General features: G+C 35.6%; 1 protein-coding gene across 1 annotated transcript; it reads right to left on the bottom strand.

The window, feature by feature from the left end:
• Positions 1 to 14141: 14141 nt before the first annotated feature.
• On the bottom strand, positions 14142 to 17560 carry LOC132035045 (protein EXPRESSION OF TERPENOIDS 1-like). The gene is made up of 3 exons (XM_059425365.1): positions 16645 to 17560; positions 15855 to 16187; positions 14142 to 15145 (listed from the first exon to the last, which is right to left on the bottom strand). The coding sequence occupies exons 1-3, from the start codon at positions 16982 to 16984 to the stop codon at positions 14745 to 14747; spliced, it is 1074 nt and encodes a 357-aa protein (XP_059281348.1). The 5' UTR covers positions 16985 to 17560; the 3' UTR covers positions 14142 to 14744.
• Between the last annotated feature and the right edge of the window lie 1050 nt (positions 17561 to 18610).

Genomic DNA, 18610 nt, shown 5'->3' with positions numbered 1-18610 from the left:
TAACGCTTGGGGTTGAAAAATAAAGGCCGCTACGCCAAAGTTCCATGGCCTGCGATGCTTGGTAGAAGAAGAAAAGCATATCCCAGTTTTGAGACCAAAGCTAAGTGATGATTGGGGTAAAAATTTTGGTATTCTTCTGTTGGATTTTGGATTTCAAGGGGTTGATCGACGCTCTTAGAAGCCTTTTTTTGAAGCGTCTTTGAACTGCTCCAAAATAATTGTCCCAGTTTTTTATTCTAGTGAATTATTTTGAAACAGTGGGGAGACCGAACCCTTATGTAGGGTTGCCTACGTATCTTGCCAGGACAAGAATCAGGTCAGACGTAGTTCGGACAGATACTGTGTTGTATGTAATTTGTATGATTTCTATGAATTGGTGGTTGTATTGAAAAGAAGTGAGGCTATGAACAAGAATTCGGACCTGGAAAAGTCTGTTCCGGAGATGGAAAGAATGTACAAGGCTGTTTTGTATTAAAAAAGAATGGTAAAGTCAAAATGATGGTAGCAAAGACCAAAAATGGGTATGAAAAATAATGTGGCTGTGAGGGTGGTCGTAAAGATCAAAAAATGGGTGTGAGGGTTTGAAAAGGTTCCAAGCTTAACACAAGTCAACCAAAATTGTCTGATAAAGCAGACGAGGTGGAAGAAGGTATGTCTAGTATATATGTACAACTAAAGAATGTCTAATAAATACAGTATGTGAAACAAATAAAGAATATGTAAGATGCAAAGAGCATGTAGCAAATAAAGAATGAAATTAATTCGGCTAGAGCAGTGATCAAAATTATACGTACAACGGCCTAAGAAATCTAAGAGTAAATTCACCTAAGCTGATAAAGAATATTCAGACAATTGTGAGATAGCAAGTAGTAAAACTAGCCCAGTAATCTCTGAAACTAAGGAGTTTGAAGAAGGTTCGAAGGAGCGCAAAGCACAACTCGCGTGCACAATGTGTGTGTGTACGACCAAAGACTCAATTGAAAGTGCGATGACAATCTAAAGAAAACAATTACATGTAGTGTCTTTAAACAAATAAGGAACACAAGTTTGGCTTTGACTTATATCCTTTCAAAGATAATATTGTAGCAGTTCACGATATATATAATAAGTAATAATAATAAAAATAGATAAATAAACATATATCCCTCAAGTGCTCACTTAAACTAAATCTATTAAGGTCAAAACCTAGGTTATCCCCAGCGGAGTCGTCATTTTGTTACGCCCTATTTTGAATGGGTCCAAGATAGTTTGCAACCTCCCGGTTCTTCTAACTGGTTTTAAAAGAGTTAGAGTCGCCACTTAATTTTTAAGGAAAAATAGGAAACCTATATGTATTTGTGTGTCTACTCCATTTTTAGTCCACAAAACCGATAAGATTCTAGATAAGGGTTTTATTTACCCCGAGGGGAAGGTATTAAGCATCCCTCAGAGCCTGCCCGAAGACAGTTCTTAGACTTAGTTTAACTAAACACTAGAGGAGGATTATCTATCTATTTATCATTATTATTACCTGTTTTCAAAATGTTATGACTCCATGAAAAGCTACGCTAGGTGATAATATACTAAGTATATACAGTGTATAAAAATATATTTATATCAAGTATCAAGTATTCATAAAGAATGTATAGTAAAAAAGAATATATAAAAAAGCATAAAGAGAATGTACCTCGTAAGTATAAAAGTATATATGTTAGTACAAAGAGTGTATATATATGTTAGTGTAAAGAATGTATAACTATATTAAGAATATATATAAAAAAAAATGTAAGACTATGTAAAAAAATAAATATATCAAGGATATGAAGAATATGCGTCTATGTAATGCGCGCCTTTGTATATTAAAAGAATGTATGTATATTAAACATATAAAGAACATATTTCAAGTGTAAAAGAGTGTACGTCAAACCTAAAATGTATAGAGAATTGTATAACTAGGTATATTTGTGCATAAATAATGTAAAAATAATTTACGAACATTCATTGGTGTAAAGATTTTATATAACGAAATTATTCGAGAAAAGTGAAGTTTATTTGACTAGTTTTTACCGTTTAGTTAAAAAGAGTATTTGTTTAATGAATATCCCTATCAAAAGAATAAGGAACAAAATAATTGTAAAAAGTATTGGTAAAAAATAAGTGCAAGGAATTGTGGATAAAAAATGAGTGAAAATGTGTAAGCCTCTAAAGAATAAAGATTTATAAATGGACGACTTAATATTTGCCTAGCCTCGAAATATGGATTTAACTTAATTAATATAAGTATTAGTGTACACGAAACAATATAAAATGTAAGTTGTATTAAGAGTGTATAAAGAATATAAAATAAAGGATGGACAAGTATTTTTTCCTAATCGTCAAAATGTGAATTTATTTAACCAAGCATTTATACCAAGTCAATTTAATCTAGTTATGAAAATATTGACGGCCTAAGTCTTGCCTAAAGAGAATGATAATTTTAAGTTTAACAAACAAGGCGACAAGTAAATAAATATATCAACCCGTCATTCCAAAAATAAAGTTTCCACTATACTATGAGTTTATGTTTTGTACGGTTATAAAAAAAAATCTTTGAAAGTAAATACAAACAGTGATTCGATGAAGTCTTCGGGTTCCTTCCGAGTGTCGTCTTCGGGATGTATCTCTGAATACCTATATAAACACTTAGTAAAAGTTGTTAGTAAGAGAATAAATAACTATCGAATGAATTAATTAAATAATGAATAAACTTAAAAACCAAAAAAAAACCCGTCTTTTGTACATGGGAGGCCTTGGAAATCGACGGAAATTTCTTCATCGGCCATTTGGATGTAGTATTTGTCCAAATTAATTAAAGTAAAATGATACGAGGGGTGAAAGTGTCAACAACAGTCTCCGACAAAAGATCATAGTGGAGCCGGCCGAGAAAGACTAAACAAGTACCATTGGCCGCCGGAATAGTATTTCCGGGACATAAAAACCAACATTATTTAGTAACATAAATGTTTTAAAATCAGTCCGAAAAATAGTGATAGTAGCACGATGAAGAAGTAGCAATAGTGAATCATTAGCCAACACACGGTGATGTCACTGAAAAAGTAAAGGTTTCACCGGATCTACCCAAATGGATTAGGGACAACAACATTTGCAAAAATGAGAAAAAAGAAGTTACAGCAACGACAATGTAGTCAAACATTAGAGTAAACAGTTAGCAAAAATGGTCATGTAACCAGCCCACCAAATTAGTAATACAGCAGCAACAATTATCGGCCAAGAGGACAACAACAACAATCATCGGCAAAAGCCATAACAAAGAGAAATCAGTCCAAACAAGATCAAAGTAATAGTTAATCAAAGGAACCAGTAGAAAAAGAGGCTGGCAGCGCTAGAGAGCAACAGATGCAAACAACGGTAAAACCAAAGAAAATGACACCCATTAATGTCGACACGCAAAGATCGCCGAAAAAAAAATCAAAGAAGCAGATATAATAGAGTTCGCGGGAGATGGGCGATATAGTGATGGATCATTGACGTTGGTGGATCTGCTTCAACAGCGAAAAACCTAAGACACAGGCAGATATGAATTTTCATAGTGGTTCGTCGGAGAAGAAAACTAGGGGCTGGACAGTGGCGTCCTCTGGTGAAGTAGCGACGAGGTGGAGAAAGGATGGAGTAGAGAGCTGTTTGTTTGCTGCTCCGGTGTAGTTTGGTCGGAGCAGTGGTGGCGATGGGAGGAAGAAGCAGTGAGGTGGGGGAGCAAAGTGGATAGAGGGTTGTTATTGTTGTTGAAGCTTGGAGAACAAGGGAAAGGGTACGAACGGACTGCTCGTCGGCATTAATGGAGTTCGTCGGAGCGGGCAGTGGGCATGGTGGTCGGCGTTAATGGAGAAAGGTGAAGATGAAGTGGTGGGTTGTTTGGTGGCTGCTCCGACGGTTGTGAGGCTCCGACGGTTGTGAGGGTTGTAATTCAACTCATTTTCTTCCTCCATTAACAACACACATTCAACCCATTTTCTTTAACCCATTTTCTTCCTCCATTAACACACACACACATTCAACCCATTTTCTTCCTCCATTAACACACACATTCAATTTAATCATCAATCATAAAGAGCTTATTTTCAAGAAACATTCAACCAATTTTCTTCAACCCATTTTCTTCCTCCATTAACACACACACATTCAACCCATTCTTTTCCTCCATTAACACACACATTCATTTGAAGGCAAATCAAACACCAAAATATCTCCTCCACCGAAATGGCATTATGTTTTAATGGGTCAGACCCATTTTCATATTGGTGCTGCTGCTTTATTCTTTAACTGCGGTGTGTGATGTGATAGGCGGCGGTGGTTGAGGAGAAAGAAAAAGAAAGAGAAAAAGGAGAAAGAAGAAGAAAGAGAAAAATAAATTGCATTTAACAATTGAAATGTGGAAGAAAGGGAGGGTGGGGGTGGGTGAGAGGATAAAATATAAATAAATTTTTAAAAATTAATTTTTATTAAAATATAAAAAATATTTTTACTGCTTTCACTCGCCATAATTTTTTTTGCCACGTAAGTCGAAAATGGTACAAAAATACAGAAAAAATAAGTCTGAGGGGGGGGGGGGGGGAATAGGTTGCCCGCAAAGGTTGGGTACGTCATAATTAATCCGAGTATATGTTGGGGGGGGGGGGGTTATGTATTTTCCCTGGAAAATAACTTAAGTTATAATACATATTGTTGAAGATAAGGATCCTGATATACAGGATATACCGGATATACAGGATATACCGGATATACACAAAGATATACATTAGTGTTTGTCATTCGGCTACTTGAGTTGTAGTTGTACTCAAACTCTTGTATGTATTTAGCTGAGTCATGATAAGGCTTAGGTAGTATTGTTTGTATTAACATAGAACTCATGTATTTCAAGTGTGGTAGGCTAAGGTCTCTATGTATCTTCACTCCTATAAATGGAGCACATGTACTCGGCTATTCTCATTATCAATAACAAAGTATTCCCTCTGAGTAGCTTGAGAATTCTACATGGTATCGGAGCGATAGAACTCTTCTGCTTTGCTTAAGTTGTAAAACCTTGAAAGCTTGTCCCTTCTCTATCCACTCTCAATGGCTCCAAACACACCTACGACTAATACCCTCTCAACTTCATCACCGCACCACCTTATTACCTCATGTTCCATCAAACTTAAGCCAACAAACTACTTGATATGGAGGACACGGATGTTGCAACTTATTCGGAGTGATGAGATTGACATATCTCATCAAGGAAGATGCAACAAAGACAATCATCTCATGAAGGAAGCGGAAAAGCTAGCGAAAACGATTGGAGAAACTGTAGACAGTAGCAGTAATGAAGATTGGGAGGAGAAAGATGTTTTACTTAGGAGTTGGATTTCAAGAACTCTGACAGAAGAAAGTACGTACCTTATAGTAGGATGCAATACTGCTAAAGAGATGTGGGAATGCTTGGAGGAAGCCTATCTCCAAGCAACCAAAGATAAGGAGTTTCAACTTAAACAACGGTTTGCGGAGAATGTTAAGTTGGGAACCAAACAGGATGATTACATTAAAGAGTTCAAAGGCATACGTGATGGACTTGCGACCATACACAAGCTTTGTTGATGAAGACAAAGAAAGTGATCAATTTTGCTAGAAGATTAGGCCTCAAGTACAAGACCTTCAGAACTGTCATGTTAGGTAAGGCACCCTATCCTACTCTAAATCAATTTTTCAATGCACTCAGGGGATTTGACATGAGAGAGGATGAAGAAGAAGTGCCTCAACAGAACTTTAACATGGCATTATCTGCTCAAAGAGGTAGAGGAAGAGGAACTACACTCAAAGAGGCAGAGGAAACAATAACTTCAACTCGAAAGGGAAGAGGTTTTAGGCACTGGCAAGCGAAAACAATAATCAAAGTAATCGAGATAACTCGGTGGAACTCGAACAAAGGGAAAGGTGCTTGATTCATGCAGTTGTGGTAGAAACAATCACACCGCTTTAAAGTGTTTTTACAGGTGGGATTACTCATATCAAGCGACGGATGGATTGCCACAAGCCTTTGAGTGCTATGAATGCAGAACTCAACCAATACAGATGATGCAATGTATATAGACTCGAGGTGCAACTAGTCATTTGACTAATAACTCAGGTAATCTGTCTGAACTTAAGAGTTATGATGGTTCTGATAAGATTATTGTTGGAAATGGTTCTAAGTTAGATATTACTCATATTGGAAACACAATTAGAGCAGGACTGAAACTAAAGGAAGTTCTTGTAGTACCTAAGATAAATAAGAACTTACTCTCGATCAAGTAAAATTGCAAAGGATAATTCATGCACTCTTGAATTTGATGAGTCTCATTTGTTGTTAAGGACAAGAAGACAAGGAGTCTCTTTGGCCAAGGGAACTAAAAAGGAAGGCTTATATGCATTGGAGGATAACAACTTGTGTGCCTTAAGCTTGCACAAGAAATTTGGAAGAAATCAGACACTATTTGGCATGCTAGATTAGGACATCCTAGTTTAAAGTCTTTACAAATTTTAAGTAGAAATAGTTGCATTGATGTTAGTAGTTGGAATAAAGTGCCTAGTGTTTGTTCTAGTTGTCAGTTGGGAAAAAGTTGTAAACTACCATTTGGTTTGAGAAATAAAATTGAAAGACCCCTTGTTAAAAATTCATTGTGATACGTTGGGTCTGCTCCGGTTGAATCATCTCGGATATGAGATATTATGTGGTGTTTGTGGATGATCATACAAGATATTCATGGATTTATCCTTTGAGAAAGAAATCAGAATTTTTTGGCATTTTTCTCAAATTCCAGAAAACGGTAGAAAGGCAGTTTTCAAAGGTTATAAAAAAATTTCAGTGTGATGGAGGTGGTGAGTTCATAAAAACTGAATTCATCAAACATTTGGAAGATTGTGGCATCATCAGACATATTTCTTGTCCTAACGCACCAGAACAAAATGGAATTGCTAAACGAAAACACAAGCATATAGTTGAAACTGGACTAACTTTACTCTTTCATGCCAAGTTGCCTTTGTTGCTATGGGTAGAAGCATTCTTGACAGCAGTGTTTCTCATAAATAGATTGCCTTCATCAGTATTGAAAATGGAAACACCTTTTGTTAAGTTGTTTGGTGCTCAACGGACTATAATAGTCTAAAAGTGTTTGGATGTAGGTGTTTTCCATACCTAAAGGCGATACAAAGTTTAGTCCAAAAACTTATCCTTGTGTATTCATAGTTTACAGCAGTTTGCATAAGGGATATAGGTGCTATCATCCTTCAACAAGAAGAGTATACGTTTCTAGGCATGTGATATTTGATGAGTCTCTACTGCCTTATGTCCACTCGATCAAAGGCGGTGCAACACTTTTTTTGATGTTTCAACACACTTAGCCACTTTTACTGAATTTTTCTCTAAGTTGCAGGTACAAAATTCAGGAGATGTGCTGCCTAGTGATCATGATGATCATGGTGATTATGATTTTGCAACTACTAATGGTATCACTTCAGGGGAAGTAGTGCCTACTGATGGTGCAACTACTGATGACACTCAACATAACATGTTGCAGTTTACTCAAGCAGCTGAAGATGTTACAGCAACTAATCTTGATCATGCTTCAAATGCAGAAGTTCTAGATGATCTAATGACTTTGATGATCACATTGAGTCTGATGATCACTTTGAGTCTGATGATCACATTGAGTCAAGTGCAGCACAGGAAAATACTGTTTCTGTCAATAATCCTCAAGGTATACAGTTGGAAGTGGATTTCTCAAAGTGGTTCAATCCTGGCTGTCAACATCGAGAAGCACAATGTTGTCGCTCCGATCATGTCCTAGACTCAACCAATACAGCTCTAGCAGTGTCAGTTGCAGATCCTACAACTGATGGTGAACAAGGCCATCACATGGTGACAAGGTACAAGTCTAAGAATGTCCCTATAACACATGTTTCTCTTCTACAGCGTAATAGAGACATATAAGGAACCAAATATTAAGCAAGCTTTGAAGAGTCCACACGGCTTTCACAACGCAAGAGGAGATTGAGGCTTTACATAACAACAAGACTTGGATACTGGTGCCTAGAACAGCAGGGATGAACATAGTTGGCTCAAAATGGGTGTTCAAAACCAAGTTAAATGCAGATGGAACCATAGACAGACATAAAGCAAGACTAGTTGCTAGAGGCTTTTCTCAGCTTGAAGGAATTGATTTTGAGAAAACTTTTAGTCCTGTGATTAAAGCCACTACCATCAGAGTTGTGTTGTCAGTTGCAGTCAGCTCAAATTGGCAGATCAAGCAGCTAGATGTCAAAAATGCCTTTCTACAGGTCATTTACAAGAAGAAGTGTATATGAGCCAACCTCCAGGATTCATTGATCTCAGGTATCCCAATCATGTCTGTTTCCTAAAGAAAGCATGGCCTCAAACAGGCACCTAGAGCCTGGTTTAACAGATTCAGCCTATATTTACTTCATCTAGGATTCATTTGCAGCAAGGCAGACTCTTCTTTGTTTATCCTACATTGCAAAAGAGGCACAATTTTGCTTTTGTTGTATGTAGATGATATCATCATAACAGGATGTAATTCTAAGCATGTCTGAGAGATTATCATCACACTAGGCAAAGAGTTTGCAATGAAGGATCTTGGTCCTCTCCATTTCTTCTTAGGCATTGAAGTCAAGCAGTTCTCAGGAGGAATTCACTTGAGTCAAAGCAAGTATGCTGCTGAACTTCTACATAAGACTGACATGACACTGGCCAAAGTAGTGCATACATCTCTGGCTCAGAAACATGGATTACAAGAAGCAACAGGCAGTCATGTTGATGTCTCTTTGTATAGAAGCATTGTTGGGAGTCTTCAGTATTTAACACTCACCAGGCCTGATATCACTCATGCAGTCAACTTGGCTAGTCAATTTATGCAGAGTCCAAATAGTGCGCATCTTCTAGGTGTCAAAAGAATCCTCAGATATGTCAAAGGAACTCTGCAGCATGGTCTCAGGATTATCTCATAGTCTTCTTGCAGGTTATATGGTTATTCAGATGCAGATTGGGGAGGTTGTCCAACTACTAGGAGATCAAATACAGGTTACAGCATCTATCTTGGAGCAAACTGCATTTCTTAGGCATCCGAAGCTTAATCTACGCAAAGAAGATCAAGTCTTTGAAGCCGAATATAGAGCTTTGGCATCTCTTTTGAGATGACATGGATCACCTACATTCTTCATGATATTGGCGTGTACATTAAAAGAGTCCCTATATTGTATCATGTGATAACTTAAGTGCTCTATATATGACTGTTAATCCTGTGATGCATGCAAGGACTAAACATGTTGAAATGGACTACCACTTTGTTAGGGAAAAGGTGGCTAGAGGACAATTGCTAACACAGTTTGTAAGGTCAAAGGATCAGTAGGCGATATACACGCTAAGGCCTTGACAAAGCAAGTGTTTCTTGGTTTCGAAAGCAAGCTAGGAGTGGCAGCTCCTCCACCTACTAGCTTGAGAGGAAGTGTTGAAGATAAGGATCCTGATACACAGGATATACCGGATATACACAAAGATATACAGGATATACCGGATATACACAAAGATATATATTAGTGTTTGTTATCCGAGCGCTTTACTTGAGTTGTAGTTGTACTCAAACTCTTGTATGTATCTAAGCGAGTCATGATAAGGCTTAGGTAGTATTGTTTGTATTAACATAGAACTCATGTATTTCAAGTGTAGTAGGCTAAGGTCTCTATGTATCTTCACTCCTATAAATGGAGCACATGTACTCGGCTATTCTCATTATCAATAACAAAGTATTCCCTCTGAGTAGCTTGAGAATTCTACACATATAACTTAAACATATATTTTATATATATATATATAAAATAAGTAGCAAAGCATATAAGTTAAGTTTTTTCTACGTTTATAAATTTCTATTTTATAACTTAAGTATAGTTATATTATAAGTATATACTTAGTATATTTTAGGTATATCTAGTATAAATATACTTAAGTTATAAATAAAAAGTTATAACTTAAGCATATAACTTAATATATATATATATATATATACACATACACATACATACATATAGGTTGTTAGTTAGTAAATATATAAACTTTAGTTATAAACTTATATAACATATATAAATATACCTACAATATACTAAGAATACTATAATATACATATACTATACAAAAAACAAAAAAAGTTTTTTTTACGTTTAAAACCGGCCGGTTCCGGTTTCCAAATTTGGAACCGATTAACCGGAACCTATTAACTGGTAACCGGTGGCCGGTTCCGGTTTTTTGATCGAAAACCGGCCAATTTTCTAACTGGCTGCCAGTCCGGGCCAGTTGAAACCGGTTAACAGGCTTAGGCAATGGGATAAGCCTTTCTGACATTTCCTCGCATTTATGTAGAGAAATTGATCGAGGATAGAAACTCAGAAGAAAGACAGACAAAGTATGACAAATTTGAAGAGTGTAATTTTTTCTACACTATTAGGTGATCTGAAAGATACTCCCTCCATCTCATATAAGTGTTATCTTAGTCAAAAAAAAAAAAAAAAAAAAAATTGTCCCATAATAAGTGTCATCTTAGGAAATCAAGACAAAAATTAGTTACTTTTTTCCCACTCTATCCTTAGACAAAAAATGAAAAGTTAAAGTAACATCTAAATGATGATTGAAAAAGTCACATAGTAATTTGGTATTGTTGGATTCTCAATGTCAAAAGGAGTAATACTTGTGCATGCTCTAATCAAAAGGAAAAAATAATTTATTTTTATATGTAAGAGTAATTTAGTAAACTTTACATTGCATTATTGATTTCTTAATATTCGTGTTTTTGGCTAACATGACACTTATTATGGGACGACCAATAACCAATTAGAATAAGTGAATCTAATTACCTGGAAAATAAGGCAGGCAAAACCTGCTACAACACATCAAACATAGCCAGGCCCCTCCCTCGTATAGATCAAATGACACACACAAGACAGAGAGAGATAAATGGATGTTTGAAATTTCTATATGATCTGGCGCGTTTGAAAATGACAAAAGAAGAAAAAGAGTAAGTAATATACAGATCAAGCAAGAAGACCTAAAAGAGTCACATGACTCCTTCCTAGATAAGAGATTCAAATACTACTACAAAGCACGTGTATTCACATGCATCAAACATGGATATATAAAAAGCATATCACTCTCCAAGTTGTTGAAAGTATATATAAACGACATTACTATGATATGATTCATTTACTCTCAATATGGTCCCAAAAATGTCATGATAAAAATGGCAACTTTCAGCTTAAATGGTTCTTGTCATGTATCTAAGAAATACTCGTGCAATATTGGACTACGCCAACACTGGCGGGAGTAGCTTTTGACACGTAATATTTGTGCATTTGTGAAAACTTGCAACATTTTAATAAATACGTATTAGATTTTGAGCCCAAAATTTATAAAATTACAATGAATTTAGTGTGAAAAAATTTAAAAGTTGAACTCATCAAGTTCAAATCTTAGATTCGCCTTTCCAACCAATCGAGGACATAATTGATATTCAAACAACATCAGCAATATTTTGGACCAATAACTTCGGCAGTAGTATAGGAGACACTCAATCCTGAGTTCTGTCTATTCTCGGTCTAAATAAATGTTACTGTAAGAAATTTCATAATATTTCAACTAATCTATAAGAATGCAAAATAAGTAAACAACACAAAACACACTTCTTAAAGTGGAAGGGCATTAATATATATTACGTGGATCATGCCAAACCCCTCACACCTTAGACTTACAACCTAATTGTGATGACTTATTAAGGGAAAAAAAGTACATCTACGATTGAAGAATTAGGAAGTCAAGATTTAACCCATTACTTTAATTTAAACCCCTACCGTTTTGCTAACATCAAGTCCTCATTCCATTTGTTGTAAAAGTTAAACCATGTTACAATAATATGCAGGAAGTATCAAGAACAGCTACGTTAAAACATTTTTACTCCCTCCGTCTCATAATAAGTGTCACCTTAGGCAAAAAAAATTGTCCCATAATAAGTGTCACCTTAGGAAATCAAGACACAAATTGGCTAGTTTTTTTCAATTCTACCCTTAGAAAAAAAGTGACAAGTTAAAGTAACATCTAAATAATTATCGGAGAAGCCACATAGAAACTTGGTATTGTTGGACTCCTAGTGTCAAAAGGTTTACTACTTATGTATGCTCTAATCAAGAGGAAAAAAGTAATTTATTTATATTATATGGGGGTAATTTGGTAAACTTCACATTGCATTATTGGTTTCCTAATATGCGTGTTTTTAGCTAAGGTGACACTTATCATGGGACGGAGGGAATATTTGTTAATCGAGTTCTACAATGTTCTAGCTATTCTCCAGGTTCTCAAAAACTATTTTCATAGTTATACAGTGTGATAATGTGATCATAAAGCTACCAGTGTAAGATTGCCTGCAGGAGAATGAAAAGTGAAACCTGCACTCCAATCAAATGCATTGTCGTTTAACCTGTTAAAGAATCTCCTCAATTTTAATGCACTTCCACTTTAAGAATTCTTAAACTCTTTACAGGTTTAGCCTGTTTGTATACCCTCTAGCATTGTCTTTTAATGCTGCGACCGATCATTAATCAAATCCTTTAGGCCTGCAAGATACAGTATATACTATAGTTATATATAGCATCCCTCATATTATCAAGTAGGAGTACTTAATAATCTACAAGATATAACTCTATATTTCCAATACCCTCCATTTTTTTAAAACATTAAGGGTTGTTTAATGGATGAGTCAGGTTTAATTTTACTAGATTTAAGTTGGAAGAAAGAAATATCCACGTAGGAAATAAAGGTGGGAACAAGGGGAATTAACGGTTCAGGGGTAAATATGAATTCAAAGTTGAATGGTGAGGTAAATATATCAAAAAATTATAACAAGGGGCAATATATATAGCTTTTTCCTCAGAGTACAGGGGCAAATCTGACCCTTTTTCGTATATTAAATCGTACATAAGTAATATCATGTTCGGTAGCATTTTCTTGCTATCTATAAAATTCAACACACCTAATACGGTGTTTGGTTTGTAATTTAGAAACCCCCATAACTAATACATGCATGTTATAAGTTACGAGAGAATCTATGTATTATTTTATGTAAGATAGAAGGTGCAATAACTAAACCCTGCATATATAACTAATTAATCCCTGCATAAAAATAATATATTGATTCCCTCTTAACTAGTTCATGTATTACTAGTATCTGCATAACTCTAACCAGCTACCCAACAAGAGGTCAACGATCAAGAACTTCCTCAGTTAAGTAATCATACTTCGACATACAATTTGTAGAGTAAAATTGTTGGAAGGCGGCTTATTTCAAAGGAATTAGAACAATTACAAATAACCATCAAGCCCCATATTAGCAAATTATATGAAGGTTATTAAAATCCTACATTCCGAACGTGGAGGAGGACACATTATATATACTACATTTAACCAGAAAGAAATCACATATCTTGGGACAATATACTCAGAAGAACATATGCTGCGTCTTCAATTCGGATCAGAGAGTAACATGCATTTAGGTCAGAAAATTTGGAAAGAACAGTATATGCACAATGTTTCTATTTCTCAGTTAGTACATACATAAGTAGACACTGATATAAATAGAGAACACCTTGATGCCTTTTGTGTGAATGCTCTTAAAGGTTGCTTTTGTTTTAGCACATTCTGCAACTTAATATGACTGCGCGGGCAGGCAATGCATTTATTAATCAAATAAAATGCTTATCCATCTCTTAGATGCGAGTCATATCTCCTACATGCAGAAGATCATTTAAAATACAATTAATCCACATAACATGGCAACAGAAAAGGTATTGCAAGATGCATGAAATATATTTATCCATGCATGGCCGGAACATGATAGAGCGAAAAAGGTAAAATTTACATTAATTGTTCATTTCAATAGAATGAAAACCTCACATTCACCATACTTCAAAAAACATGCAATATGAGTACTTGTTAAGGGGAGAGTCAATTAAAAGAAAAGAAAGCATTGAACTTAAAGCCTAACAAATTAAAATGTAGGAGATGCACAAAGGTTGATTGAAGATTTAAATTTGATGGGTTCGGTTGAAGTGTGTGATTATCTTATCCAAAAGCTTAAGATGTTAGAGACAGCTCACTTTTAATTACTTAATTATATTGTCTCTAACTGTCCCCTCAGGCGCGGACCTAATTGATTTTCTTGGCCAAACACGTGGAATTTCATATTACTTTTATAGTGAGTAGCGGTGACAGTCAAACCCAAAGCATCAACAGACTCAGATACCATATTGAAGTATGTGACTATCTCGTCTTATATGGGCTGCATCCGCCACCGATTAGGTTGGAGTGGATGGAAAGGCTTACGGTAAAATAACAAAGTAGAGAAACAAGATGTCAATAATGCAGTCCCAAAGGAAGAAAAAGAACAACTTTATATAGAATTTCAAAGTGAATAAATGTAAACAATTCAGCTATGCATCGGTACTTTAACTAAGAACCATACATCACATCCTCATTTTTCTCCCTTTTTCCTATCATCTCGTGCTCCTACTCAATCAACGGTTGTCACTATTGTTCATCTGTTCAATTATATACTACCATTACTACTACAATTAACATACATAGCTGTATCACATTACATAAAGAAGAACTCAATGTCAATATTCGGTCATTAAACTATTGATGATTAGGGAGATCTTGAAGGTGGAAAAAATTGCGTACCAGCTACCATGAAAGTGCTAAGGGGAGCTGGAAACAAAGAAGGGTCGAGAAAATTCGACGCTTCGGCCGGCCCCACTGCAGCACCACCACCGCCACTTGTAGTGGCGGTAGCCGCTGCAGCGGAGTTATGGTGGTGCTGAACTCCAGCACTACCACCAGAAGAAGTATCGCCAGCTGCAGCCATATTATTATTATACTGACTTTCATGACCTTGATCATATAAAATTCCCTTGAATACGTGTCCACCAATCCTCACAGCAGCCTGATATGCTAACTGATCCTCAGCGTCGTCAATTGAGCTCATTTGGATGCACTGGAATACGGCACTTGTACTTACTTTTGCAGGAAATTTTCCCACTTCTAACCCTAAAACACATCACAAGGTACACTACATTTAATTAAGCAACATATTATGTTCCATATACAAAACTACGTCGCGAATAACATATTACAAATAAATCTCTATGATAAACATTACGGTGTCATAAAAATGATAACTATATATAACTTGTTATTACATATAATAATAGTACTATATAAGCTAAATCCTACACGAATCATGACAATGATATACAACGAATTATCATACATAAAATTGGAGGGCTCGAGATAAATATGTATAGGTCTAGAAAAAGAAATTGTGCATACACAAGGGTGCAACTCCAGTTTTAGTTTTAGCCAGAACCAAACTTATATAGTAATATATATAAAAATACATTTAGAAATACTGCCTTTTTCTGGAACAAAAACTACTCCTACTAATAAAGTCAAAATTTTGAAGTACACATATCAAAGTACCCATAGAGAAATGGGGAGACGGATCTTTTGTCGGGAAATCAAGAAAACCAGTGATGATGGGAGAGGAGAATGACAAAGAGAAAAAGGAAAAGCTGACAAATCTATTGCTGCTATACAATAGGGCTTACTTTCTCAATGTCTCTCTCTAGACTTACTTTATATGTAAAATTCATTTAGGCAATCAATTAATCACCTTTACATGATGAATCTCAAGACTGTATGTTATTCTGTGTAGCAAAAAAAAACTAAAAAAGGGGAAGAAAGACAGAAACTTTACCAGTAGTGGTTGAAGGCAAACGAGTACAAACAAGAGAAGAAGCACTTGGATCCTCTCTTTGCCTTTTAGTAGGCTTATTATTATTATCATTATTATTATGATGTCCTTGTTGTTGCAAAGCAGTAAGTTGTTGTTGCCTTTCTCTCCTTTTAGCAGCAGGAACCCAAGTGGATTTCACATGAGTTTGACACTGAAACCCTCTGCTCTTACAACAAGTCCTACACCTCATGTGTTGACAATCTTTCTTAGCTTGGTTCCCACAATCTTGGCAGCTTATTCCTCCTTCACCACTCCTCATCATCATGAAACCCGATCTTGATGCCTCATGATCACCTGCAGATAACGCGGATCCCGCCTTTTAGCAACAGATTCAACTAGATCCAATATTTTCGATATTAAAGTCTAAGTTCAATTGAACCTAACATTTTCTTGGCAAAGCATAGACATAAATATAAAATAATGACTAAAATATTAACAAATACTGAGTTTTGAACCAACAACTATGATCGTGCAGTGGATACGGTAGTGAGAACATAAAGATTAAATTCATCAAATTTAAATCATGAATCTAGCTCTTAATGAGGAATATATGTGTAAAATACTAATTTCAACAGATAAGTTTTTACTTCGTAATTGCAAAAGAGCTGTGAATTCCTTAGAAACATAAATATAAAATTTAAGTTAAAATTACTAAATTAAATTTCACCGAATATTAAAATTAAACCTATATTTTTGAAGGTATGAATATTTTAGAGACTGAATACATCAAGTTTAAACTATGAATGATCACCTGCACATATATCGAAGCCACTTCGGCTCGGCCCAACACCTAATCCAACAGCAGTGGAATAAAGATCTTGCAAAGGATAAATTGGGTGACGAAACTGGTGTTGTTGTGGTTGTTGTTCCGGTTCGTACTGGTGAGAGGTAGTACCACTTTGCCATAGCTCAAAGCCTTTATAAGTGGTGGGTATTTCTTGATTATGATGATCATTTCTGTACAAGAACCAACTCTCTGGACTGATCTCGGTGGGGTTATTATTAGTACGGTGACTGCTCCTAATTTCTTCTTGTTGTTGTTGTTGCTCTTGGCTGCTACTTCCTCCACCTAGAGAAAAGAAATTAGCCATTTTGCCACCTTTAATCCTTTTCTGTAGCTCAATTCATGTGACTCACAATCCTAGCACAAATGCACCAATTATGACCCAAGAATGATTTTTGTACCCCTTAGATTTCTCTGGGGTTTTCTTCATTTATGCTCTCAAAAAGAAAGTTGAATTTTTTTCGTCTTCATAAAATTTAGCAGTGAAAAAAGTAGTACCCTTCTGTTGTCTGCTCTACATATAAGCGTGTGAAATAGTATTTTATAGCTGAAACTTGTGAAGATTATTATTAAAAAAGTTGCAGCTAGCTCTTTTAAATTTGTTGGAGAGACAAATTAAAGTGATGAAGAATTTTGGGGATAGAGATTATTCGAATGAGGAAGTGAGGGAGGGACCTTTCATTTGCTTTCGTTATGTTTGAGTATCTTGTGGCTTGTGTTGGGAACATTAAAAGAAAAGGTAGAATTACAGCTCTGCAAACGCCGCCATGCCCAAAAATTAAAGCACCATAACAAGTCCTCTCTCTTTGTACTGCCAAAGTAACAGTACACTAACTTAAAAAGTCATACAGGCCCGCCCTTACGCTCTTTTTCCCTTCTCTTGTTCTAAATACTGACCGTGACTTGATTTAGATTCTTTTTTTTTTTTTTTTTGCGCGGATTACTCATCTTTTGGAGTGATCTTTAATTTTTACCCTTCGCTTAAAAAAAGTGGCCGAAAATATTTTGAGATTTTGGATTTGAACCCCCACTTATAAAAATTAAAAAATATTCGCAAGATAATGCTTTGAGAAAAGTCTGTCTTATGCGGCATAGGTTGTTTTAAGGCATAACTTTTATTTATGCCGGATCCAGCATAGGTTGCCTTAAGGCATAACTAAAAGTCTGCCTTATAAGGCAACCTATGCCGGATCCGACATGACTTAAGTTATGCCTTACGACAACCTTTGCCGTCTTCGGCAGATGTTGCCTTGACATAACTAAAAGTCTGCCTTATAAAGCAACCTCTGCCAGATCCGTGACTTTAATTAAGCCTTAAGGCAACATATGCCGCATAAGGTAGACTTTTCCAAAAACCTTGCCTTGAGATTTTTTTTTTTTTATTGCCCGGTCCAGGATTTGAACCCAGAACCTCAGGGTATTCTAGGCAAAGGGCAAAAATTAAAGATTAGCAATTTGAGGGGAAAAAAATAAAGACCACCCCGAATAAGGGCCTTCCTGTGAATTGCGGTGTAAGATGTGGAGCGAACTTAGTTTAATGAGTTTTAGATTATAGCTTTTTTTTTTTTTTTTTTTTGAATCCATAATTGATTATTTATACATATTAAATAAATATATTTTTAATATATATACTAAATTTGAATTAAAATTACTCAATTTTGCTGAACCGCAATCACCACTGTGGCTTCGGCCTTACTTGGTATAAGCTATCGGCTTCGTTTCAGTTATATGCTTTTGTCATGAAAAATGAATCACTATCGATGCATATATTTGCACATCTGTCTAACGGTAGAGATATATATGCACCATTTTTTTTTTAACAAGGGGTATATCTGTTTTAAATCGTAAAGTTGAGGGGTATATTTGCACTTGTGCCCTAGAAATTGAATAACCTTATATTGACAGCAATTCTCAACCCACTTGATAATTGAAT

This window comes from Lycium ferocissimum, chromosome 2 (assembly GCF_029784015.1).
Source record: "Lycium ferocissimum isolate CSIRO_LF1 chromosome 2, AGI_CSIRO_Lferr_CH_V1, whole genome shotgun sequence".
Lineage (NCBI taxonomy): Eukaryota > Viridiplantae > Streptophyta > Magnoliopsida > Solanales > Solanaceae > Lycium > Lycium ferocissimum.
This window is presented reverse-complemented; position numbering and strand designations above follow the sequence as displayed.